This window comes from Zalophus californianus, chromosome 11 (genome assembly GCF_009762305.2).
Source record: "Zalophus californianus isolate mZalCal1 chromosome 11, mZalCal1.pri.v2, whole genome shotgun sequence".
Classification (NCBI taxonomy): domain Eukaryota; kingdom Metazoa; phylum Chordata; class Mammalia; order Carnivora; family Otariidae; genus Zalophus; species Zalophus californianus.
Window position 1 is genome coordinate 19,273,155 of NC_045605.1, and position 26,900 is coordinate 19,300,054.

The 26,900-nt window shown below is 47.4% G+C and overlaps 1 protein-coding gene across 8 annotated transcripts in view; it reads left to right on the forward strand.

Annotated features, from left to right (window-relative positions):
* Positions 1-26,900, forward strand: part of GRAMD1B (GRAM domain containing 1B) — a 236,531-nt gene that overhangs the window by 89,381 nt on the left and 120,250 nt on the right. For 6 of the 8 annotated variants that reach the window (XM_027579989.2, XM_027579996.2, XM_027579986.2 and 3 more), the window contains exon 2: positions 17,854-17,919. The exons of 1 other annotated variant lie outside the window; for it this stretch is intronic. In XM_027579989.2, coding sequence (XP_027435790.1) covers positions 17,854-17,919 — 66 coding nt within the window. Of the gene's footprint in view, positions 1-12,462; positions 12,571-17,853; positions 17,920-26,900 lie in introns of all 8 variants that reach the window. One more of the 8 variants, XR_003517490.1, reaches the window with a different exon arrangement.

Sequence of the window (26,900 nt, forward strand, 5' to 3'; positions counted from 1 at the left end):
GTCCCACGGGACCCCAGGTGTTCTGTCTCACGTGTGGGTAGTGTACCCTGTATAGACACCTTTTCCCATCCCACCCTCCATGAAGAAGTTAGCTTATTGTGTGCAATCTCATTACTCGATGGAAAGGCTCTTCATTAGAGCATAAACTCCTCGAGGACAGAATGTAGTATTTTCTCTTTCGTCTTGGTGTTCCCTCAAATGAAGCCTGGCACGTAGTAGGTGCTCCAGCAATGCTTGTTGAATGAGAGGCATGATCTCACTAATAGGAAAATTAAGTCAAGGGTAGAGTACTATTATTATTTTTTTTTTCCCCAAGAAGGAGGAGTCATTTCAAATGCTGTAGAAATGTCAGAAAGAATCGAGATAGGAAAAAGGCCACTGGACGGTCTTTGGTGACGGTTGATGATAGGAGAGTTTGTGTAAAGCAATCGAGATGGGAGCTTGAGTGAGGAAGTGAGCAGAGGGCGAGATGCAGCTGGTGGAGTTCGCCAGTTCGAGGGGTGGGGAAATGAAAGCGGAGAAGGTGGGTAACCTCAACACTCAAAGGAGTATGATGAAATAAAAAATAGATCTGAGTCCACTTTGGGTGAATATTTGCCCTCTTGGGGCAACTGGGCATCACCAGTTCCAACTTACCTCCTCAAAATGGGGCTGCCTCTCAGCCGAGCTCAGGAACGGAGGCTGCCCGTTGCGTTCCATCTCACTCACATCACCCTAAGAAGCAAACGGACATAAAGAAGAGCTTGAAGCAGATCCGTTTCTTGAATCTCCAGATCTTGAATGGCATCCTAGGCAAGGAAACATTGAAAGGCCAGGGGTTTTCCCTGCTCCTTGTAGTGCACCTCTACTCCCATTTACTATGGAATGTGAGTAAAGAGCAGAAAAGACGACAGTGGCGCATTGAGTGGTCAGAACACATGGGGGTATGTGTATGTAACTGGGACACTCTAAGTTTCAGCTGTGCAGATGGGAGTGGAGCTTGCTCCTCTGATTCCCCCAACTCAGGTCTCCTTCGCCACTGAGGCCTGGGGATAACCACCTAATTCTCTTAGCCCCAGCAGAGTTACACAGAGGACTCAGACGACAATGCCCTTGTGGGCTTTAGGCATTGCCAGCCCAATTGCCTACCTGGCCAGGAGCTTGGAAAAGCGTGTATAGGAAGTTGTGGGGGCGCTGTGTAGGTCAGAAAGAACAAAACACCCATAGAGGAGTTACAGTGCTCAGCTCTTGGAGTGAGGGCGGATTGTGGTATTTGGTAACAGAAAATGGCACACTGTTATTCTCGATGTAAAGAAATCAAGAAATCAAGAACAGACAGGATGGAGTTGGGTTAAAAAAGAAGCATGTTATTTTCCTCGAACACTGACTTTTAAGTGAGATCATATGTGAAAAATGCTTATTGTAGGCATTCAGTACACGTCTGTTCCCCTTTCTCTGGGATACAGCATTTTGGTGGTTCATACTTATCTTTATACTTTAGGCTTCATTCCTAAACATACTCTAAGATTCTTGAGGGTAGGGCTCGGTCTTAGGGCACTTTGCCTCTCCTGCCTTCTAGCACGGTACTGGGCCCACCCAAAGCTTGTTTTCTCATCTTTTCTCTGTTGGCAGGCTGCCATTTGAAGTGTTCTTTGAATGAGTCTTGAGTGAATGAATCATCTACTTTGTGGATCATGAAATCTTTTTTGTGCCCTCTTCCATGTGGGTAGATCCCAAAGTTGAACTTGAAGAGGGCAAATTGGATATAGGGCAGGAGTGTGTGTGTGTGTGTGTGTGTGTGTGTGTGTGTGTGTGTTTCATTAACATTTTCAAAACAAAAATAAACGACTTGTGGATCATTCAACTTGTTTCCTTTTGTTCCGTATTCTAAATTACCCAGTATCTGTTGCCTTCTTGCTAATGAAAATGTGCCCGTGAGTGTATACCTTATCAGAAAGTTGTCCAAGTGCTTGGTGCAGAGATATCGTGCTGAGCTATTAACTCACATGTCCTGACTCCAGGTCCGGTCAGTGCTGTTTCTTCCCCAGGCCCCTGAGGGCTCAGCTCTCTGGGAGTGCTAAATGACCAGAGTTCTTGGTTAGGACTGTTTGTTATTTCTTCTAATTGGAAAAAGCCAAGATAACGGTTTTACCATAAACCAGTTTTTCCCAGAGGCGAAGGGCAAATGAAGTTGAATGGGGGATGGGGCTAGGTGTGGGGGCGGGGAAAGGGGAGGCAGGGAAGATGAAGGACTCTTTCTGGGACACAACACAGTCAGCAGTCTGTCCTTGATCTGCATGGGCCTTCTATGTATCTGGCAGTTTTTCTTTGATAGAGTTTCTGGGTCAGCACCCCCTCCCCCATGTGTCCTTTGCCCTTTAGGACACAATTCCTTTTGCTTTCCAGATGCATCAACCCCCCCCCCCCCGCCCTTGGCTTTCTGGGGCAGGACACAAGGCTTTCTTTTTCTTTTCCTTTTTTTTTTTTTTTTAAGATTTTATTTGAGGGGCACTTGGGTGCCTCAGTTGGTTAAGCATCTGCCTTCTGCTCAGATCCTGAGCCAGGGTCGAGGGATTGAGCCCTGCATCGGGCTCTCCAGCTCTCTGCTCAGCGGGGAGCCTGCTTCTTCTCCCTCTGCCTCCCCTCTGCCTACTTTTGTTGTAGATTTTTTTCCTCCGTTGGTGCCTGTGATTCATGGTTACTCCGCTTCAAAGAATGAAGAGGTAGACCAGACAGAGTGGTGGACAGCAAAGCAAAGTTTATTGAGCAGTAGCAAAGTGATCTACAAAACTCCCGAGGCGTAAGGGGACCCCAGGGGGTTGCCACTGGAGTTTCTTAAATCTAGGGGTTTTTATGGGCTTGTAGGCTGGCTGTTTTAATCTGATTAACCCTCCCCGCACTAGTCATTCAATCAGGCTTTTGTCATCTACTTATCATGTGGAAAAGGGTGGAGGGCTCTTTCCAGGGTGGGTGTAAAATCCTTTCAAGGGTGGTTTCCTCTTGGGTGGGGGGCGCTCCTTGACCCCACCTGCCTTCCTTCCAATTATCCTTCATCACTTGTGTGCGTTCTCTCACTGTCAAATAAGTAAGTAAAACCTTTAAAAGAAAAAAAGATTTTATTAGAGAGAGAGTGCTCATGAGCAGGGGAGAGTGGCAGAGGGAGAGGGAGAAGCAGACTCCCCACTGAGCAGGAAACCTGCTGCACAGGACCCCGGGATCATGACCTGAACCCAAGGCAGACGCTTAACCAACTGAGCCACCCAGGCACCCCAACACAAGGTTTTCTATATCTTCCTTACTTTGTTACCTCCAGCACTCCTACACTTTCAGCTTAAGGGGTTTGATTTTGGTTAACTAGAGGGAAACAGGTGGTGACGAAATTAGCTACCAGTTGGGAAGCTGTAGTCATAAAACATCTTGAAAACATATTTATTCTTAATTGGGCTTGGTCTTTAAAGAAGTAACATAGACTACTGCCACTTTTTCTTGGGCTTCTAAAATGCTCATGTGGGAGTTCAGTAAGTGGTTTCTGGGGAATCAGGTGCCCCAAGCTATTCCAGGTTGGCTCCTACATCAGGCTACTTCTGCTCAGCTGGCAGTACACCCAGGTTGGCACGGCCACCAGGCTGGCTTCCTAAACTTCCTTCTGTGGAGAGGCCCTCGGGGCACCAGCACTCCTGCTCTGGGGCCTGCCCAGCCCTCCCCAGTCCTGCCCTGACGCCTCCAGGGGATGGAGCTGGCCTCTCTGTTCCCCTGGGCTTCAGGCCAACCCTTCCCAGGCTTCCTAGAAGTCTTCCCAGGCCTGGCTCTAGCTCGGGGAAGCCCTCCCCTGTCCCTGGACACATCGCTCTGTCTCGTTTGGCTTCCCTTTGGCCTTTTTTTCAGCCGCTGGTTGTTGTCGAGACAGCTCTGCTCTTTGGCATAAGTTGTTCAAGAACTTGTTTATTTCTGTGATTTCACTTGTGGCCTTGTGACCTCATGGCGGGTGCCATTACCTGGCAAACTGTCCCATTTCACATCAGCACCTGTTGACTGGTCAGGACAAACTCTGGTCACCTCTTTATTTTTAATTAATTTTCTTTAAATTAATTTAATTTTTTAAATCTATTTGACACACAATGTTATATTAAGTTTCATGTGCGCACCGTAGTGTACATAACCCTATACATCATACTCTTCTCTTGTCATTTCTCCTCGCAATATTTTTGCTGCATTGGACTTCCCAGATGCTCTTGCTTTGCTGCCAAGGGCTGCCTCTTGCAGAGACAGTCGGCAATTGCAGCAGGATGAACACCCTCACTCGTCCCAGGCTCCCCGCCCTGCCCGAAATTCAGATCTCCCTCACTCTCATCCCTGAGGTCGGTGGTTCCTGCCACCCACCCCTTCCCAGCTTTAAGTGAATGCCATGGCCCACTGTTGGCCTGTACTTGAGGTGATAGAACGGGGAATTCAGGGCTAGAACACCTGTACTTAAAACCCTTTTTTCCTGGGCTTACCACCGGTTGGCTCTTTGACAGGTCATGTACCCCTGTAAGCCCTTATTTTATTCATCTTTAAAACGGGGATCGGGGGTGCCTGGGTGGCTCAGTCGTTAAGCGTCTGCCTTCGGCTCAGGTCGTGATCCCAGGGTCCTGGGATCGAGCCCCGCATCGGGCTCCCTGCTCTGCGGGAAGCCTGCTCCTCCCTTTCCCACTCCCCCTGCTTGTGTTCCCTCTCTTGCTGTCTCTGTCAAATTAAAATAAATAAAATCTTAAAAAAAATAATTTCCCACATTAAAAAAAAATTTAAAAAAAACGGGGATCAAAGTACATGTATTCTTACCTACTTTACAAGGTTGGAAAGATCAGATGGAAGAATGTGTAGGGAAGCACTTTGTAGACTGGAAAACACTGCTTAAATGCGGATCTTTACTGTTACTATTAAATACGACATATTAGAATGCAGTCTCTTGAATACACTGAAAAAAGTAGCCAGTGTTTGCCCTAAAAGAGATTTTTTTCCCTCAGGTGGCCAGCAGTGATCTCCAAGGCACCACGCTCAGGCTTGGATTCGTCAGAACTCTGTGGCTCAAAGGGCATAGAGCTCTGGGTGCAGGAGGAAAAAAAAAATGAATGAATTAGGCCTTGACTGTGTCAGAGGGAAGAGGCAGCCAGGCTTCTGTGTGCTATGGGGGCTCAGTGGGCCAAGGGGGAAATGCAGTTACTGAGGCGTGAGGTCATGTAGAAGACCAGAGGGACAGTATGAACAAAGTTCGGAGGAATGAGCGTGCATGGTTTCTTTGTGGGGAACACAAGCAATTCTACGATTCTACGTAAGCCCAACATTTGGGGCTTAGGCAGAACTTTCTGTAGGGGAAGTTGAGAAGTTGGGAAGAGGAAACAGTTTTCCTGTTATAAGGCCCGTGTGAGACAAAGCACCTCGTACTGTATTGTAGGGCATCAGAGGCAAACTCCAAAGGATTTTAACCTGGGAAGAGGGGCGTTTAGACCTGTTTTAGAAGGTAACACTGGCTGGTCTAGGCATCTTTGTGTGCTGGGGCTGGCTTGCATCAACCAATTGTGCGCAGAGCTACCCGCCTGTGATGTTAGCTTGAAACTGACCATGTTGGGAGTATTTACATCACAGAAATCGGCAAATGATGCACATCTGTTTTCTCCTCCCTGAAGCTGATGGTTAAACACCTATCAGCTCAGTCAAGGGGCTGTTTCAGAAATTTATTTATGTATTTATTTTAAGAGAGAGTGTGTGTGGGGGGAGGGGGAGTGGGTTGGAGAAGAGGGAAAGGGAGAGAGAATCTTAAGCAGCCTCCATGCCTAGCACTGAGCCCAACGTGGGGCTCCATCTCACAACCCTGAGATCATGACCTGAGCTGAAATCAAGAGTTGGACTCTTAACCCACTGAGCTTCCCAGGTGCCTCTAGAGGCCATTTCTTTTTTAATTTTATTTTATTATGTTAGTCACCGTACATTACATCATTAGTTTTTGATGTAGTGTTCCATGATTCATTGCTTGCATTCTAGGGGCCATTTCAATAGGGTAGGGACTTTGGTAGTTTGTATACCTAGGACATGTGTTAAAAATCCTTCAGGCCCCAGCCCAGACCCTGTGCATCAGAATCCAGGGAAAGCGATGCAGTGGGAACCTATCTTTAAAATAAAGTTGCCAGGCGATTCTTACACAGTCAGTCTGGTACTGGTCGTTGGTCCAGGGCCAGGACAGTAGAGAAAGAGAGGAGGAACGGGTATGAAAAATGAGTTCGAGGTAAGAGCAGCAGAACTCAGTGGCCGACTGGAGGTGGGGACTAGAGAAGGAACTCTGCCAAAGCTGGGTCTGAGTTTCCTTGTTTGGACAACTGGGTGAATGGATGGAGATGCAGGTAGGTGAGCTAAGGAAGGCAGGTAAGAGAGAAGAGAGTGGGGAGGAGAGCAGGGGTGGTTTTGGATATGCTGTCTGAGAGGCCTCTAGGGAGACAGGGTTTTGGTGATGTCTTACATGCATTTGGAATCAGGGAACCTAGTGCTTGATAGAACGGTCAGGTTTGGGACAACAGGTGAGTTGTTGAAGGCGTGGATTCGGGTGAGATTGTTGGGGAAGAAGGTGTAGAGAAGGGAAGGTGGGCAGAACTCGAGCGACAACTTTTCGGAGATTGGTAGAAGGGAAACCAAGAAGAGGTCAAGCAAACAGCAATTTGTGTATTGATGACTGAAGTCAGTGGTTTCTTGGAGGGAGGGGTTCCAGGTGTTTCCAGCATTTCCGAAAGTCTGATAGAAGCCACATAGCATGTTTTTGTAATAAGATAATCTAAAACATTGTTTAGAGTGTTTTAGGTTAAGAGTGACTGAGAAGAGTTTGAGACATGTCATTAGATACTGAACTGAAGTTCTGAATGGTAGTTATGTATGTACCTTTGATTAAAAGACACACACACACAGGGGCGCCTGGGTGGCTCAGTTGGTTAGATGTCTGACTCTTGATTTCAGCTCAGGTCATGATCTCAGCGTTGTGAGACGGAGCCCCATGTCGGGCTCCGTGCTCATTGTGGAATCTGCCTGGTATTCTCTCTCTTCCTCTGCTCCTCCCACCCACCTCCTTGAGCGTGCTTGCTCTCTTTTTTCTCTAAAAAAAAAACACAAATTAACTAGGAGACAGCCTTTAGTTAGATATCAGAAAACTGTCTTCCAAAAACATGATAGTTGTGGATTTGGTTTAAAGGTTCTTGGTGTGGGCCTCTCTGCTTGTCCTGGGAATGTCTCTGGACTTGCCCCTGTGAGAGGAAATCAGGGGAGAAGGGACTTTAACTCCTCATTTTGAACAGTTTAGACAAAGGAATCAGGATCAAGATGATTGTCAAAAAGGAGGTTCTGGGGGATTGCCTGGGTAGCTCATTCAGTAGAGCATGCGACTCTTGATATCAGGGTCGTGAGCTGGAGCTCCACGTTGGGTGTAGAAGACTACTAAAAATTATTTATTTATTTATTTTTGCACGCACGAGAGAGAGAGAGAGAGAGAGAGAGAGAGAGAGCATGAGCATACACGCACAAGCAGGGGGAAGGGGCAGTAGGAGGAGCAGACTCCCCGCTGAGCGGGGAGCCAGACGAAGGATTCGATCCCAGGACCCCGGGATTATAACCTGAGCTGAAGGCAGAAACTTAACCGACTGAGCCACTCAGGTGCCCTACTAAAATTCTTTTTTAAATAAGGTTTTGGGGTTATCTGTGGACAGAATGACTTCTGGCTTGTGTTGGGTTGAGAACTGTTCCTACTTTGTTCTCCAGTAAGAAGGCTCTGGATTAGGAAGCAAAGGATGTCCCAAAGGCAGGGAGGTGGCACAGGGAGCTGAGAGGGTGGGGTAGGCCGGCCTATGAGACTCCCCTGCTCAGGGTCTTGACAGTTGTCTGCAAGTTCTGGGAAGCATCTTGGTTGGTCACATTACTATTGATTAAAGGTTTACCACTAAGTGACCTGGTTAATTTGTTTGTATTCTCTTAAGAGGGCCTAAGATTTTGCTGCAAAGCGAAGTAGTGCTTGAGGCCAAGGAAGTACTAGGGTGTGGGAACTAGAGAAAAGTGATGTGTTCCTTAAGAATGACGGAAGACTATTTAAACTGACACAAGTTCTCTTGCCCTCTTTCTTCAGAAGCCATTTGAGGAATATAATGGGGTAAGTGTAATTATATTAATTGTGTGTAGTGAAAGGTTTGGAATTTTATTGACCTTTATACTTCTTGAAAATATCTCAGAACAGGGCATTAGAGAAAATAATTTTTTTCCCCAGCCAACGCTTGATTATCTGTATTCACGAGAGCCAAAGACTGGCATGAACATTTGATTGAAACTCATAGGCAATTCAGAAAGAAAGAAACAAACAAAAAAGCTGTAGCCTGGAGCTTCAAAATGTTTTTCTATTGACTTTTTACTCCTACTGTCTAATTGGAGAACTACATTCTTTCCTGCCCACTCTCAGATGGAAAGGCTCTGTCAGGGATGAAGTGCATCTTCATGATGTTGGGTCACTGAGAGTTGGAGCCTAACATTGGCGGGCGCAGAGGAGGGCTGGCATCAGGAAAGTTTAATTCACAGTAGCTGCTTTCTTTGGAAGGTTCATACACGTCTAATTCAAATTGGCATCTCTAGATCACCAATGCCTGAAACAAACTCCGTTGGAAATTCCTTGAGGTCACAGACCGTAGTTTACACACTGAATAGGGCCTAGGGTGTTTTCAACACGGGCATTTAGAACATGTTGGTGAACATCTGGAGGTGTGTGGTAGTCTGGGGACAGAGTGTAATCTGTGTAGATTTGAGAGTACTTGCTCAGCAGATCTTTCTGGAGTGGCAGGAGTGTTCAGTGGAAATGAAAACAGAAGATAGGATCTTTGGTCTTAAGTGACAGTGTGGCAGAAGGTATAGGGAACTGAATCCTTAACTACTCGATCCCACGGAGTGTGCTAATTTTTGTGATAAAGGGTAGGGTGATGTGTGGGCCATGGTGGTCAAGGAAGATTTCCCTGAGAAGGTGCTGCTTTCAAAGGATAATAATAGCTATAATATTGAGTAGCCCAAGGCCAGATCCCTTTCTAAGTAATTGTGGGTATTAATTTTCACAACGCCCCAAAGAAGATACCGTTGTCATCCCCATTTTATAGAGGTTGAAATTGAGTAGGTAGAGGAGTTAAGATTGGCATGCTGGCAGTCTAAAGCCCGAGCCCTCAGGCTTAATCCTGGATGGGGATGAGTGAAGCAGAGAAGGGAGTGCAGAAAAGCATATACCAGGCCCGGAGGGGCACCTGTCCGAGCCAGGGACAGGTGGGGTCGCTGGAGTGGGCGTGGACCATGTGGGAGCTGCAAGGCAGACAGCAGGCAGCTTATTTAGGGTCTTTATTACTAAAGGAAGGAGTTTGAACTTGGTTCTGAAATGATGGGAAGTCTGCAGGACTTTTAAGCCTGCAGAAGAGACATGATCTAGTCTGCATTTCAGGAAGACCATCAGTGTCCAGGACAGACTGGAGCCGGGCCAGACTGGCAACAGGAAAAGCAGTTAGGAGCCTATTAAAGTAATCCCCATGAGAAGTGACGAGAGCCTGACCTTGGGCAGTGGCCGGAGGAGTGATGAATGGAGAGCAGGGCGGACTGGCGGGGTACGAGGAGGTAGATTCTGCAGCACTTGCCGGGAGATTGATGTGAGGTTGCCTCTCTGGTGTTACACATCAACCGAGCGCTCGCTTCGGCAGCATATATACTAGACAACATCAGCTGGAACTTGGACATCTCCTTGGCTTTATGAGTCCAGTCCTGAATCCAGCAGCTTCTATGGAACAAGTAGAGCGGAGTTCTGAGGATTTGTACAAAACGAAAGGTCTCCTCGGGGAAGGAGGGCAGGGTGAGTAATCATTAGCAAAAGCAAAGAAAGGAGTGTTTGAGGCCGGGCCACCTTCCCTGAGGGGAGAGGGGAGGGGGTCTTATGCAGTTTTGGGTGATGGAGAGGTCCTGGTGGCAGATGACCTCATTGGTGCCGCCTGGAGAATTCCTGACTGAGCCCCTAAGACTCCCATTTCCAGGGGAGGTTGGAACGTGGTTTAAGTGATGCCGTTTTGGACCTGTGGGGTTTTTTTCTTTTTCTTTTTTTTTCTTTTTAACACTAAGCTTGAATGAATCCTTACTTGTGGGGTGCCAGGAGAGGGAAAAAAAGATGGTGAATTCAGGATTGGCTGTGTTCAGTTTGAGATTCCAGAGAGCTGGACTCCAGAGAGTTCAGTACCAATGCAAGCGTATGATAGTATTAACATTTCTCGGGGGCTTATTATTTGCCCAGCCTTCTAATAAGTGCCTTATATATTAGTTAACTTGCTCAGTCCTCAAAACAGTTGTCTGGAGTTATAACTTAACTGGTGAGGTGACAGGAATGTAGGGAGAGGGAAGTAGGCTGCTCTGAGGTACTCGGATGAGTTTGCCCTGGAAACCTCTATGCCGTCCAGTAAAGCTTTCTGCAGTGATGGGCATGTTCTGTATCTGCACTATCTAATACAGAAGCAAGTGGCCACATGTACTTATTGAGTACTTGAAATGTAACTAGTATGACTAAGGAACCCAATTTTTAGTTGATTTAAATTTATTTTTATTTTCTTTTAAATTTTTTTATTGTTATATTAATCACCATACATTACATCATTAGTTTTCGATGTAGTCCATGATTCATTGTTTGTGCATAACACCCAGTGCTCCATGCAGAACGTGCCCTCTTTAATACCCATCACCAGGCTAACCCATCCCCCCACCCCCCTCCCCTCTAGAACTCTCAGTTTGTTTTTCAGAGTCCATCGTCTCTCATGGTTCGTCTCCCCCTCCGATTTCCTCCCCTTCATTCTTCCCTTCCTGCTATCTTTTTTTTTCTTAACATATATTGCATTGTTTCAGAGGCACAGATCTGTGATTCAACAGTCTTGCACAATTCACAGCACTCGCCATAGCACATACCCTCCCCAATGTCTATCACCCAGCCACCCCATCCCTCCCACGCCCGCCACCACTCCAGCAACCCTGTTTGTTTCCTGAGATTAAGAATTCCTCCTATCAGTGACGTCATATGATACATGTCTTTCTCTGATTGACTTATTTCACTCAGCATAACACCCTCCAGTTCCATCCATGTTGTTGCAAATGGCAAGATCTCATTCCTTTTGATGGCTGGATAATATTCCATTGTGTATATATACCACCTCTTCTTTATCCATTCATCTGTCGATGGACATCTTGACTCTTTCCACAGTTTGGCTATCGTGGACTTTAGTTGATTTAAATTTAAATAGCCACCTATGACTACTGACAGTGCAGTCCCCTGCCCTGCTATCTTTGGGAGGCATCAGTATATCCATCATAACTGAGGGCTCGGGTGCAGGGAAGATTCCCCAGAGACATACTGCTGTGGATTCTTCTATCCAGGGAGAGTTTATAAATCATCTCCTATGAATATATAATATTACTGCACAGTATTTTGATAATTAGACATTCATGAAACTCGGGTTCCCCAGGCATGAAGCTGGAAGAGGAAGGAACCCAACAGAATGTAAACTTGAGAATGGGAAGCTCATCTGCTTTGTTTACTACTCTATACTCGGTATTGGGATTCCCAGTGCCTGGTACATAGTGGGTATTTGGTAATTTATTAAATGAGTGGTTGAACAGAAGAGTCCATGAAGCTTCCTCAAAAAGAAAGAGAGAAAAGCAGGACAAAACCCGAGAACCAGGAGAGGGTGGTGCCAAAGAAGGCAGGAAGGGTGAGGTTTGGAGAACGGGAATAATCATCAGCGTCAGACCTGCCTGAGTGGTCAGACAAGATTAGGACTTGACCTTGACCTCTCAGTAACGGAGGTCCTGGTGGATGAAAGCGAAGAGGGGTGGGGATGCCATTCAGGTTGCAGTGGATTAATTCACAAGTCAGTGAGGAAGTAGAGGCTGTGAGTGTGGAGTCCAGTGGGTCTCATTCCTGGTTGCCCACCAGCATCACTGGGAAGCTTTTAAAAAGTACACATTCCTTTGGGCACGTGGTAGCTCTTGATTTCGGGGTCATGAATTCGAGCCCCACGTTGGGTGTGGAGATTACTTAAATAAATAAAAATAAACTTAAAAAAAATACAAAATACACATTCCTGGACATGTTTAGACTCTGACTTGGCAAGTTTGGGGAATGGCCAAGGAGAATCTGCGTATCGAAGCTCCCAGTACCTGATGCGGCTTTGATGGAAGTTTGGCATGCACCAAGTTGGGTATTCTTTAAATAAAATACGGCCCTGGAGGAAGGGAAGGAAAAATAAAGGGATTGGGGGAGGGCTTTCTTCTTTTTTGTACCTTTGAAGACAACCAGGGGCACGTGTAGAGAGGCGAAAGAACTCCAGTAGAAAAGGATCCGTGTGTGGTACGAGTTAAAGGATGTTTAGCTAAATTCCAAATCCCTGAATCTTTGATTGGCTACCCACCCCGCTGCAGGTTTCCAAGGGGGCCATTACACAGATGCCGTCCTGCTAACTGTGTCGACAAATGATCCATCTTCACCCGGAGAGTATTACTTTTTAAGTAGTATTTGAGACTGTTCAGGTATGTTGTGTAAGAAGCTGGCCGCCATTGGCCGTGCCCCAAATCACATCTGTTTACTTACTTTCTATTATTAGACTTTCCCATACTCATTTGCCAGATGACAAACAAAGTGTTCTCCTGCGTTCTCGGCTGCTTTGCCACCTGCCTGTCTTCCCCTGTATAACTTTCCTCCTTAACACTGAAGTGGTAAATGCCAGAGCCATTTCACAGGTGGCTATAATTCGTGAACATGCAGCCTTCTTCTCTTTCGTCAGTGACCCTGCTTTTCAGGTCAGTGGCTCTCGTAAAACTACCGTAAGTGTCTCTTCTCTTCCTCCCACGCATTGGATGTTTCAAAATATTTATCTGCCAAGCTCACTGAATATTGAATACATTTGATGTCCTCCCTTGGTGGTACACCCAGCAAAGCTCAGCTACTGTTCTGGACACTCTGTGGATGATTTCTGCTATTTCCAATCCTCAGTGCAATCATTTAAGGTATGTGGTATACCCATGGCTGACACTGAGAAAAGTTAATTTACCCAATATCATCCCACTAAGTGGCAGAGTCCGGACTAGAACTTGTGTCATCCTGACTCTAAATCCTGAATTCAGATACTGTGATCGGATTACTCGCAACTCAATCTTCAGCACCGTTCTATAATTTTGGGGTGGGGCTAAGAGGGTAAGGGACTTGGCCAAAGGAGAGGGCCGATAAGAAACAAAGCCAGGCCACATCCAGGTTGGTCTCTGTTGTGCCATTTCTGTTGCATCCACTGCCTAAAATAATTTATTTCCCCATTTTCATTAATCAAAGGCCTCTATCAATCAAAGCCACTCAGAGTCTTTTGAAGCTTCCAGTTAGCATAAGATAACACTCTAGATTGCTCTGGTGACAACCAAAAGCAAAGAAAACACTCTAGATTGCTCTGGTGACAACCAAAAGCAAAGAAATTCGATAAATAGTCTGCACAGCCGTAGTGTGGGTAAATGGACGGTTTCCATTAGGTTCTAGAAATAACAGCTTGCCCATCCGCATACCTGCTTGGAATCCTCTGAATTGCTCAGCACCCACCACCCCCACCCTCACGCAGGGGTTAGGAGGCCATGACCCCTTTAGTGTTGTCTGGGAGAGAAAGAGGTGTTTCCACATAAGAACCACCCACTCAGGAAGAGTACCAGATGCAGTCTCTCCCTAGCAGGAAAGCTATACTTTCCTCTGTATATCTAATCTATCTATCATCTATCTATCTAATCTAGACATCTTCCTGGTGGCTTGTGGGTTCAGCCTGTACTCTTGCAAGTGCCCGGGTTGGGGGAGGGAGGAAAGGGAGCTCAGGGGAATCATGGGAACTCACCAGCCTGCACCGTGGAGCTTCCTGGTCATAGTCTATGATTTTCTATCTTCCAAGGTATGCTTTGGCTCAGATGACAAACGTATTTTTCCCAGCTTGTGCCAGTGTTACTGGTTTAATATGACCTTTGAGGGTAAGTTCCCAGCAGTAGTTTGCTGGTGGAGAATAAAACCAGGATTCCAGATCTGATTTGCTTCAGCTGGTTCCCCTCACGAATATTCTGGAATTGAAAGATGCTGCTTCCCCACCTTATTTAGTAACACACCCTAGTGTTTGAAAATTTAATTTATATAGTGATTTTTATCTGAAGCTTGAGTTTACAGTAGGAGGGATTTACTTCTTTAGCTGTCTTGGGGGGGAGCAGCAAGCAGTTGCCTATACAAATTCCTTTCCTTCAGGTGTTCAGTGCACTTTGAGTCATCTAGTTCCCAGATCCAAATCCTTGCTCAGAGTAGCTTTTTTTAAAAAAAGGTTTTTCGAACAGACATTTTTATCTGTTAGTTGCCCTCTGCTGGACTTCCTCCAAGTTCTTCTTGACTTGAGGCCCGAGAGCCCAGAATGGACACCCAAGGGCCACCAAGGCCTTCACTAAAACGGGGTGGTTGGGGATGTGGCCCTTGACCTTCTGGCATATCCATGAAACCCTAGTCTGCTGGTTGCTTTTTTCATGACCTCAGAAGACTGGTGGATTCATTTAGGGAGCAGGACGAGCTGCCCAGGTGGCCTGCATCATTTGAAAAGGCTCATTTAAGAGAAGAGTTGAAAGAGTTGATGTGAGGGGGTGAGCCAAGCTCTCAGTCTCCGGAAATTCTGCTCAACAACACTATTTCTTGGGGATCCAGTGGAGGAGTGCTTGGGCGGCCATCTCGCTTATTTAAGACAGTTGAAAATCAGCTTCCAAAAACGGGAGGAGAGGGGACTAAGGGAGGAGGGGTCCTGTGCACCCTAAGGCTGTTGCCACCAGGGATTCCTGTGCAGTCCCTCTTGTTCTGTGTTCACCTTTCTGGCGTGTTCCCTGCACGCCCCCAACAGGAATGTCTGCCCCCTGCACCTCATCTGTCCTGGGGTTGTTGCACCGCTGGGGCCGTGAATACTTGTGCCTTCTCTGGGCCTCCTTTATGTCCCTGTCTCCTAGCACAGTGTCTGGTATGTGATAAGTGTTTGGTAAATGGAGCTAAAATAGAATGTCTTTTTTTTTTTAAGATTTTACTTATTTGAGATATAGAGGGAGTGAATGAGAGCAAGTGAGAGAGTGCGCGTGAGAGCTCATGAGCAGGGGCAAGGCAGACGCTTAACCAACTGAGCCCCCCCAGCCACTCCTAGAATCTCTTTTCTTAGTTCTGTCTGCCCTGGATCTCTCTGAATTTCAAGTGTCAGCACTAAAAGCCTTGTTGTCGAGACAGTCTCTTATTCCTTCTCTTAACGGACCCGGTATTTTGTTTCTGGAACATTTAGTATTTCCTTCTGTGAGTTATGATTTTCTACCTTTTTTTTTTTTTTTTTTTAATCAGAGAGAGTGAGTGAGTACAAGCAGGGGGAGCGGCAGGCAGAGGGAGAAGCCGACTCCCTGCTGAGCAAGGAAGCCTGATGCAGGGCTCCATCCCAGGACCCTGGGATCTTGACCTGAGCCGAAGGCAGACGCTTAAGGGACTGAGTCAGCCAGGCGCCCCTGATTTTCTACTTTTAAATGTTAAGTACATTGACTCTTCCTTTCCAGATTGTAAACACCGTGAGAGCAGGATCCTTCCCTGATTCATGTCTTTATGGTCCATGACCCACAAAACGATGCCTTACACAATAATAATAATAATAATAATAATAATAATAATAATAATAGTGGCAATTACACACAGCAGCTCATAGGCGCCAGGCACTGTTCTGCATACTTCACATATGTTCATTCTTTAATCTTTGCAACAGCTTTATAAGGTAAGAACTATCATGAACATGTACTTCCCATTTTGTAGGTAAGGAAAATGATGTTAAATCATTTATTCAGGGTCAGATACCTAGGGAGCAGAGGAGCTCAGATTCAGTCCCAGACCGCATATTCCAGAGTCTAGACTTAATTGTTGCCTGATGCTGCCTCCTGTTGGCATACGTGCCCACGGAAAGCATTACATAAATATCTGTCAAGTGCATGCAGGTTGGTGTTTCTTGGTTATTTAGAACCAGTAAACCATTTGAAGGTGATATATTGGCTCTTTTATCTTTACCATCTGAACTGCTTCCTGAGCGATGGGAAGGCCAAAAGGGGGCACCAGAGGGTTGGTTCTAGTTCGGGTTTCAGAAGTGCTGGATGGCTTCGGGTCTGGTTTGGAAGTCAGCAGTGCCACCTAGTGGGACAGCTTGCTAATAGCAGCTCAGAATTATTTTTCTGAAACCGTGGTACATCGTCACTTAATTCTGGGAGCCCCTTGATTCACTTAACTTTAAGTTTTGATAGCCAGAGAGAGGGTAGGGTGAGAAGGAGGAACCAGATGAAATGGAGTCAAGCCAAGTCTCTTCTTTGAAGAGGCTGTAATGCTGATCCTGGTCCTCTGGGTTGGTTGAGTGCCATTGGCTGTTAGGGTAAAAACACTAGGCTCCGGACCCCTTTTCCCTTCACTTCGCCTCACGTGTGCAGCCGGTGGTATAGACCGTAATGCTCACCCGGTCTGCTTTGGAATTTGAGCTCCAGTCAGCTGTGGGTGGCCTGCCCTAGTACAACATGTATCCCAGGTTCTGTAGGAGACTCGGTGCCTGATGCATTATAACAAGTCAGTCCCAGCGTAAGAAATCCCACGGGTCAGCAACACCATAGCACAATTTTGTGAGAAGGAGTTTTTAATAGGCAAGTCTTCGAGACCTTGTGAAGCCGGGGGATAGGAGGAGGGAGCCGCTCCACGGGGACAAGAAGCAAAAAAAGTGCTCCTCATAGAGTAAAGGAAAGAGAAAGGACCTGTGTACACACTTTGGTTCTGCCAGGCAATTGGAGGCTGTCTGTGTTTGGTGCTCTTCTGATTTCCGGTGTATATATGTGTGAAGATTTGATACAAATTTCTTCTAAGTTCATTTATTTCTTTGTGAAAGAACAGAGCCTAAGAGCATGGTTATAACTGTGTACCACAAAAAGTCAACCATTTAAAAAAGCAAACATCATTCTCAAAGGGCTGTACAAAGAAACAATGGGCAGCTTCAGATTTGGCCTGGTGTGTGTGTGCGGGGGGGGGGGGGGGGGGGGCTAGAGTTTATTGACTTCTGATCGGACGCTTAGATTAGTTAATGAATAACAATAAAAATGATATGTTCCTATGTTCAGTTAGCATCATAAGGTGCCTGAGCAAAAGGCTTTTCTTCCTCTCAAGTAAGATGAAAGAGGGGTGAATTCCACATAACTTCCACGAAAGCATTTTAAAGAGCAGAGCTCTGAACTGAAGGCCTAGAATCAGCTTGCCTGCAGGGCATTCAGGAGTGGAGGGACTTCCCTCTATACCTCCTCCATCCTCACCCTTCTCCGCCTTCCCTTCCCGGGAGGCAGAGAAGCAGGCCAGGTGACCTCTGCCCCCATCAAGCCTTTTCCCTGCTGGAATTCTCCCCTCCCTCCTGGTCTACCTGCCTCTTGAGAGTCTCCGGGGAAGTTGAAGAAGAATGGGATTGTTATCCTGCCCTACAGATTAAGAGGCCGGAGTATAGAAAGTGCTGGAGGCGTTTGCTCCCTGAGACTTTGTAGGCAAGGAAGAATCAGGCAACAGGTCAAGACCTCCCTCCTGTGCCTCAGATGTGATGGGTGGAGTTTGCACCAAATTTGTGTCATTTCTCATGTCCCTTGCCTGTCAGTACACCCTGTATAAAGTCACACGGGGGAACTTGTATCTTTGAAATTTTGTAACCCGGTTTCTTTGTCTCGATGACCTCCCCCAGTGTTGAGAAAGAAGGTAACGGTTCACATCCTGTGTCTTGTCTTCAGTAGCCAACAGAGCAGCCATGATGATGATTCAAGCAGGTTCCTGAGTCCTCGAGCGTGGGAAGAAAGGTAAGGCCAAGTGAGGAGGGAGCGGATGGGGCGAAATGTGTGGGTACGGTCGCCCTTCTAGCACGGGGACCGGGGGGAGAACTGTGGGCGAGGGGAGGGAGGCAGCAGGCTGCCAGAGCTTGTGCTCCGACCGGCCAGAAAGACAGGATGTTCACCCAGGAAATGAGAGGACCGCGTCTAAGGGCGTCTGGTGTTGGGAAAGGAGCAGAGTCGGTCTGTGGCAAGCCAGAGATACTGGGACACCCCGAGAGCGGGTGTGGCTCGAGGCACATCTTAGCGGCTGCATGCGGTGTGGACGGTGCCCGAGGAGAGCTGAGGGGTTTGGCACTGCGCGTGTGACAGTGGATGACAGAGCATGAGAACAGGAGCGGACTGCAGGTGCCAGAGGTGAATGAGGGTGGACAGGCAGGGGGCAGTGAGCATGAGGAGGCTCCGAAGTGCTCGCTGGAGGATTCGAGGGGCACTAGTTCCAGGATGTGAGGACCAGCCTCTGCTCTATGGAGTGCCCGTGTGTGGTAGCCGGAGGGGGCTGTTGTGGCGGGTGAAACGTCGGTGCCCGCGGAAGTCGACTGGGCTGATGTTAACGAAAAGGAGGTCTCCGTGGGCACGCCACGGGGCTCTGCTGTTGGTCTAGCTCTGCCTACTGCTTTTGTCAACACACTGGATGAGGAAGGAGAAGGTACTTTTACATCATTTAATCTGACTTATTGCAGACACTCAGCTGGGGGGGAATAGAGAAGACTGAGGTTCACAGACTCGGGACTGAGTATTTCAGATGGAAAAATGGGTGCAAACGACAAATTTTTTTAAAGGAAGGGTGCTATTATATTTATATTATGTACTTATAAATCTATTATTAGGATAGTTTTTTTTTAAGATTGTATTTATTAGAGAGCGAGCACAAAAGCAGGGGGAGCAGGAGAGGGAGAAGCAGGCTCCCCGCTGAGCAAGGAGCTGGATGCGGGGCTCGATCCCAGGACTCTGGGATCATGACCTGAGCTGAAGGCAGGTGCTTAACAGCTGAGCCATGCAGGCGCCCCCTAGAATAGTTTCTTAAATGTAGGGTTACCACAGGGAGCCTACCTTGACGGGATTTTGTGTGAAAAAGAACTTGGGGGTTTTATTTACTGGCAAAATACGAGCCAGTAATATGACAGCCCAAATGATCTTGAAAGTCTGAACTCGGGGTGCCTCGGTGGCTCGGTCGTTGTGCATCTGCCTTTGACGCGGGTCATGATCCCAGGGTCCTGGGATCGAGCCCCGCATGGGGCTCCCTGCTCGGCGGGAAGCCTGCTTTTCCCTCTCCCACTCCCCCTGCTTGTGTTCCTGCTCTTGCTGTTTCTGTCAGATAAATAAGATCTTAAAAAAAAAAAAGTCTGAATTCGCCCTTTAAAAAGAGACAAAGATCTCACTGGTCTGTACTACTTTGACCATATGTGATGTATCATGTCCAGTTCTTTGGAAATAGATATTGATAAATTAGGACTCCAGAAAGAATGGTTGAGAAAGTGGCTTAATTTGGAAAAGAGAAGGTTTGTGGTGACTGTTAACACCACTCTTCAAGTATCTGAAAGCCTAAGAAGCAGAGCTAGAGGCAGAGAGGTGGTCCTAGGGAGGGGCATTTCAGCTCAGGATAAGGAAGAACTCTGATTACAGCAGAGGCCTTGCTAAATAACAAACTATCCCCTCTGTGAAGTGTTCAAGCAAAAGCTAGGTGGTGTGCCATAAGGGGATTCCCTCCTGGGCAAGAGCGTGGGGCCTCTGGAATCCTTGTACAGATCTCTTTACATTATCAAGTTGTGTAGTTCTGCCCCAGTTCTCAAGTATCAGTTGAGCTCATCAATTCAAACAGAGCAGATAGAAGGCAAAGGGCCCCCGGGGCAAAGACTAATTCTTGTCGAGCTGCTTAATCAGTTAGGATCTGATGGCAGTTCCGTCTGTCTCTGGAGTGGCCTACCCTCCCTTTTCAGTGCTTTCTGGAATTCATCCACCATACTCGCAAAATCAGAAGGGGCCCTGGAGTTCCTTCAGTACGACTGCCTTCCCTGTGCTCGGGCGTCAGACATCTGCCGGCGCGTCCTGTCCACCTCTGGTCATGATGTCTTCAGCTGGTCCTTGTCCGTCAGCTCTCCGACTAGCACTCCCCAACTCTCAGCTGCTTGGGAGCATTCCTAGGAGCGAGGGCATAGGTGGTGAGTTGTAGGCTCTAGGTTTTTCCCAAGGCAACTTCAGTCAGTTCTTCCTCCAGGACAGGACTGCTCGACAACTAGAGAGAGCCCTGCCTTTTGTTTGCTCTTCGGGATTGTATGTTGACATAAGTTCTATTCTAGCTCCTTCTCTGCCCACTTCCTCAACCAAATGAAATGTTACAAAAGGTCTGCAGTCCAAACCTCCGTCCAGAAAAGTCCTCTAGATGTCTTCCCTGGTCCTTCCCGTCCCTGGCCCCCTGGCAGCCCCCTAACTCTTCATGGTGGACAGTGGGTATAATTTTGCATCAGCTCACCTTGGGCAGTACAGGAAACAAAGCTCTGATCAGAAGTACGCTTCCCGTGGTAGTCCCTGTGGACCCCTGCCTCAGAAACTCAGGACTGGTACATGTTCACCATGGCTATTCTGAATGAAATCTTTTTTTCTCTTCCTCATCCAGTTGGCTCGCCTGGAGAGAACAGGTCCCCAGAGTGCTAATTAATCACCAGCCTCAGTTCAGAGCAAACCCTTACACTCTGCCCCTAATCCTTTCTCTAATATGTTTTTACCCAATTCAACCAAGAGACTCTCTGGGGCATTTTGGATGTTGGTCTGTGTTCTCTTGGCCTGGGGCAAGCGTGGATCCAAACCCTGGGGAGATTGTCAGCAGTGGTGGGGGTCGGGCTTCCGCTCCTTGCTCTGGGCCCCCATTTGATGGGCAGCGCGCTCCCCCTGGTTACAGCGGCATTTCCGACAGAGGCGAGGCCCTGTGTGATATCATTTAGTCTCACAACTCCCCTGGGAGGCCGCTGAGCCAGGTATTATGGATTGAAAATGGTCAAGTAGGGGGTAGGTAACATGGACCCGTTTCTGTGGTTGCTCCTAATTCTCCAAACCACGTGGTCAACTGTAGGATGAAGGACAGTTTCATAGAGCAGGCAGAAAAAAAAAAAAGAACATCGATTTCTTCTGTTTTAAAGATAAAAATTCTGACCCTTCATTATGATGTACACTTTCAACCGGTTAAATAAAACACTGATTTTTCTTTTTCTTGTACAAGGTTCAGAAGAGATAGAATATTTAGAGACAAACTAGTGCCCTATTATAGTTTAACAAATGTCCACATGATAGATAGCAAAGGGGGAGATGCCTCAGTATCGCGTCCAAACCTAAGGGCTTCTGACGGTTTTCCTCCTCATTCACATCAGTGTTGATTCCTGAAGGAGAAAGCCTTTGGGACCATAATAGGGGCAGGCAGTGGGCAGATAGATGGGTGCAGGGAGGCAATCATTTCCTGGGCAGGCGTGCATCAAGAAAAGTTGATTTCAGGAAGAGAATCAGAAATGAGGACTGTCTCAGAGATAGGAATAATTCCCTCAGGTTTCCAGTAGAAAGCAGAATAGACCCACCTTCTCCAAAGTCTGTGTGTGCATGTGCGTCATTGAATGTGGGACATAAATCTATTTTCATGCTTCTAGGTAAAGCCAGGGATACGCTTAAAAGACACTGGCTCCCAGGTTCAGCCCAAACTGGACCAACTGTCAGAGTTTCTCACGTTGCCAGATCTTTATTTAGTACCTTTGCTCAATGGCGGGAACTATCAAACAAAGCCAGAGCTGTAGAAGAAGGAGCTGTTTCACTGAGGATGGTTTGTGTACACAGTGGTAGTTTCAACAGAACTTGGTCCCGGTTGACCAGGAAGCCTTCCAGTGGTAGGATTGAGACCCGGGCAGGGCTGGGTTGTAACCAGGCCCCAGGGCTGGGCTGCCTGCGTTCTCGTATCTGTTCCTGCATGCAGGTATGTGTGCCCCAAACCTTCGTGAAGTGTCTGCAAGATACTGGGGAGCCTGCTGGAGTCCAGGCTGCAAGATGTGTAGAGGCTCAAGGGCGCCTGGGTGGCCCAGTCCATTGAGCATCTGACTCTTGGTTTCAGCTCAGGTCATGATCTCAGGGACATGAGATCGAGCCCTATGTTGGGCTCCATGCTCAGCGGGGAGTCTGCTTCTCTCCCTCCCTCTCCCCCAGCTTGTGTGCACTCTCTTTCTCTAAACTAAATAAATAAATTTAAAAAAATAGAATAAAAAGATGTATAGAGGCTCACTGCTGGTGGGCGCCCTGGTGTACTAGAAAGAGTGAAATCCTTGAAGTCATAACAGACTTAGGATAGACTCCCTTCTTCCTTATTAACTGCATCTTTAAATACAATTTACTCACCTTTACTCAACCTCAGTTTACTCATTTGTACAAGTCTTTCCTGGAGAGGAATAAATGAGATAACGTGTAAAGTGCCCCGTTCTTAGTAGGTGCTTAGTAAGTGGTAGCTGCTATGATGCTATCATTAGATTTCACTCTTTCTTTTCTTTTTTTTTTTTAAGATTTTATTTATTTATTTGAGAGAGAATGAGAGATAGCACGAGAGGGAAGAGGGTCAGAGGGAGAAGCAGACTCCCTGCTCAGCAGGGAGCCCGATGCGGGACTCGATCCCGGGACTCCAGGATCATGGCCTGAGCCGAAGGCAGTCGCTTAACCAACTGAGCCACCCAGGCGCCCGATTTCACTCTTTCCTAATGGATCTATACTCTGCTGTTCTTGAAGAAGCAGAGACAGAGAAAACGTGTAGAGTATTGATCACCTGTAAAGTGTCAGATGTGGGCACTAAGGATAAACAGATGAAGGCATAGGATTTCCCCTTGAGCATCTTACTGTCTCCTGGTGAGACACCAGGAGACATAGCTATAAGTAAGCAAGTATAATAGAATGTGATAACGGACGTGGAATTTCGTATGAAGTAATAAAACTAAAGAATTTGGTCACTGAGGTGCCTAACCCTGTGCGAACCTCAATCTTGCATACGCTTTGAAATGTAATCCTGTCAACAACCCTATCAAATAGGCGCTATTATTATCTTTATGTTAGAGTGTAGGAAACAGAGGCTCTGCGGAGCTACCGGATTTGTCCCAAAGTAGCACAGCTACTGTGCTTGGGGCGAGGGCAGGGGAGAGAAAAGAGGGGGCCGAGGAATCCAGAAAGGCTCCACGGAAGGAGCTGAGCTTCGCCGAGAGCTGCAGGATGAGTAGGAGTCTGTCACATGGGCAGCGTGCCCAGGCGAAGGAACAAGATGTACATAAGCATGGAGGCGGGAGAAAGCCAGGCGTGTTCAGGGACTTCAAATACTTGAGCGCCGCCGCCAATCGTGGCTGGTGGCGGGGAGCTAGCGAGGGGCTAGCCATCTTCTTTGCATGGGTAGGCAGTGCCTGATCATGCCGATCACACCACAAGCCTGCCATGACAGTGGGCTTCTTTATAGAGGAGAAATGAGGGAGAGATTCTGAGCAAGGGGGTTCCCAGGTCACTTACACAGACTCTTGGGAGAAAAGTCATTTGGTCCTAGTGGGAGAGTTGGATTTAAGGGGCTAACGTACCGGGTGTTATACACAAACAATGAATCATGGAACACCACATCAAAAACTAATGATGTAATGTATGGTGATTAACATAACAATAAAAAATTTAAAGAATAAGGGGCTAACGTTGAAAGCAGACAGGGAAGGAACCTGACAATTATTTAGCCATCCGTTCCCTATTTAACAGGGACTTAACTGAGCACATACTATATGCTATATACTCTTGCAGGTTTTGGGGGCTGCAGCCTCGAACCGGGTAACTGTTATCTCCCCTCTCATGGTGCTTACATTGTAGTGGGTAGAAGTAGATACCAGCAAACAAGTGAATAAGAAAGCATCCAGCCCCAGGAGTAATAACCGCTGCAAATAAAATGGGAAAGGGTGGTGCAGTAGACCAGGGCTTTTTGGGATAACACTGAGTTGGGGGGGAAGGGGCAGCTTACTGACCTGGTGACATTTAAGCCAAGACCGTTTGAATGCATTTCTGAATTATATACTAGTGAGGACAGAAAAGGAGGAACTGGTTAAAGAAATATATTAAGTAGGTTTGACCTAAAGCTTGCTTATAGCTGGGTTGAGGCGGGCACCTAGGGTGAACCTAAGCTTTCTAGCAGGGGGCAGCAAATAAAAGGCAGCATAGTCCAGAAGTTAAGTGCCTGCCTGGGTTCTGATGGTGCTTCTAAGCGCATGATGTGTGATCCTGGGCAAACCATGTCACCACTGTACCTCAGTCTCCTTATCTATAAAATGGGTATAATAATAATTCATACCTCATGAGTTATTGGGAGGAGTGTGAGTGAGTGTGTGTGTGTGTGTGTGTGTCTATGATAATTAGCATAGAATAGTGCTTGGCACATAGCTAGTATTTTATATGTGTTTGCTATTGTTATTAATATTATTTTATTATTATTAAAACATTGAGTAAAGCAGTAAGAATTTGAAGAGCAGGGGTGGTAGTGAGTTTAATTTAGACATGTCGAGTGTGTAGGTGGAGAGATACGCTAGCCAGTGGCTATACCTGTTTAAAGCTCAGGAGACAGAACTAAAATTACTTGTTTGGAAATGAGAATGTAGTCAAGGCAAGAGTCTTAGGATCAGCGAGTGTACGCAGAAGGCAAAGGAAGAAGGAATTTGCAAAAGGTTGCCCACTGAAGCTGGGAAAAGTAGGGAGACAGAAATAACAGACTCAGGAAGGGAGAATCAAAGTGGAAAGAAACAGGTAAGGTAAGCACTAAACAGGATCTTTTCTTTCTTTCTAATGATTTTATTTATTTATTTGAGAGAGGGAGAGGAAGAGAGAATCTGAAGTAGACTACGTGCTGAGCACAGAGCCCAACGCAGGGCTCCACTGGAAGACCATGGCCTGAGCCAAAACCAAGAGTCAGATGCTCAACCGACTGCACCACCAGGGTGCCCACTAAACAGGATCTTCTGCAGTGACAATTCGGAGGTCACTGGTAACCACAGAGCAGTTTAGTAAGGGAGTAGGTGAAGGAAGGAAGAAGAGCTTGAACAAAGAGAATTTATTCTAGGAGTTTCCCTGGGAGGAAGAGATGATACCTAGAGGAGAAGGCAGGGGTGACAGGGGAGAAATTTTGTTTTAATACAGGGAGACACAGCACTCTTTAAATCTGAAGTAGAAACCGGTGTCGGTCAAGGGTGTGATTTTGACCAGAGGACGTAGTCCATTCATGCGCTCAGCAGACACTTAGCAGTTGTGCGGTAGCTACAACTGAGGGTGTGACTTGGAAAGTACAAACCTGGACGTGGGTATTAAAGGAGGGGTTCCAGGAGTGCGCGTGTGTCCGTGGACCTGGACCGAGGACGGAGGTGGAAGGGAGAATGAGTCTGAGGTGAGCAGGAGGCTGCGAGAGGAGGCAGATGACATGCGATGGGGCGGGCAGGAGCTCGGGTGGCCGTGACAAGAGCTTGAGTCTTTATTCGGAGAGCATCCAGAAGCCACCGAAAGTCTTTAAGAAGGGAGCTGACAGTATCGGATTTGCATTCTGAAGATTGCAGTGCGGAGGAAGGGTGGATGCAGAGAGAGCCCCTGGGGCAGGTCAGAGGCCATTTCAGTCGAGTCCAGTTAAAGGATCTTGGTGGCTGGGACTTGGGATGGTAGTTGTGGAGAGAGAGAGAGAGAGAAAAAAAAGTAGTAGATGAGTTCAAGATACATGTAAGGGGATTCAAATCAAGTCCAGGACTTGGTGATGGATTGGATTTAGGGTGTGAGAGAGAAGGGAGGTCTTAAGAGTTAGTTCCGGGATTCCGACTTGGTCAGCTGGCTCGTGCCTCCTACGGAAGATAAGGAAGCAGGGTTTCGGAGGAGGCAAGGAAAGATCTCGATCACAGGTGGAAGGATTGGCCCGGACCAGATCCTAATGGATGTGGATGCAAGTGAGTTCCCATGCCACGTGGTGGGAAGGTGAGGTGAATAGCAGCAAGGATCTGTCTTCTCCAAGTAACAGGAAATAAGATGATTCCCTAAGATCAAAGGAGGTGGAATGAGAATAGTGTAAGCTTTGGGTGTGGTTAATTTGGGGATTTCTTGCATCTCCTTTTCTCTCTCTTAAAAGGCGTTCCTTTTACCTGCCTCACTGGAACTCACCCTCGTTTCTTCCAGGTGGGGTAGGGAGGGCACGTTTTGTTGGACCGGTACACAGGAGGAGCGGCGGGCTGGGGTTTGTTCTGTCCAGCACTGGCCTCGTGATATGCGCTGTCCGGTTCACGTCTCTGTCTCCCTGCTAGCCCACGAGACCCGGAGGACAGAAACTGTGTCTCTTCTGTCTGGCAGAGTAAGTGCTCAGCAGAGATGCTTGTGGAACTCATGAGTGAACAAATGGAGAAACCAAGGTAATGGAATTTGAGGCCAAAGGGCAGGCCTCCACAGCTGCAGGCTCAACTGCAGATTTCAACTCAGGTCTAGCCACCAGAATAGAGAGCCTCCTGGTAGGAGGAAGGATGCTTTCAGTTCTGCTGCTGCAAATCCCAGGAATTGTCCCCAGACAGCCTACTTCAGAGTGCTCTAGCTCCATCTGTGTGCCCGGCCCCCGGAACTCCCTGTGGCCCTGTGGCCACTCGGGTGACCTCTCCAGTCAGCTCCCTCAGCACGAGGAAGGAGCCCAGTACAAACCCTCTGGGAGCGGTGCCCACCAGCCCCTCCCCTCCCCCTCGTGCACCAGCAGCTGACATCACATGCAGGTAGAGCTCCAGCCTCCCTGTGTGAGGACAGAAGAGGAGGAAGCTCACCAGGTGCCCAGAGCACTGCCAGATGTGGGGAGATGGAGGAGGGCTCTGTTTGGAACTGTAGCTTGGGCCGAAGCCAGAGGGGATCCGGGTAACATGGAGCCTCAGGCTCTCCCGCCCTGGGGCCCTCAACCTGCCTGGGTC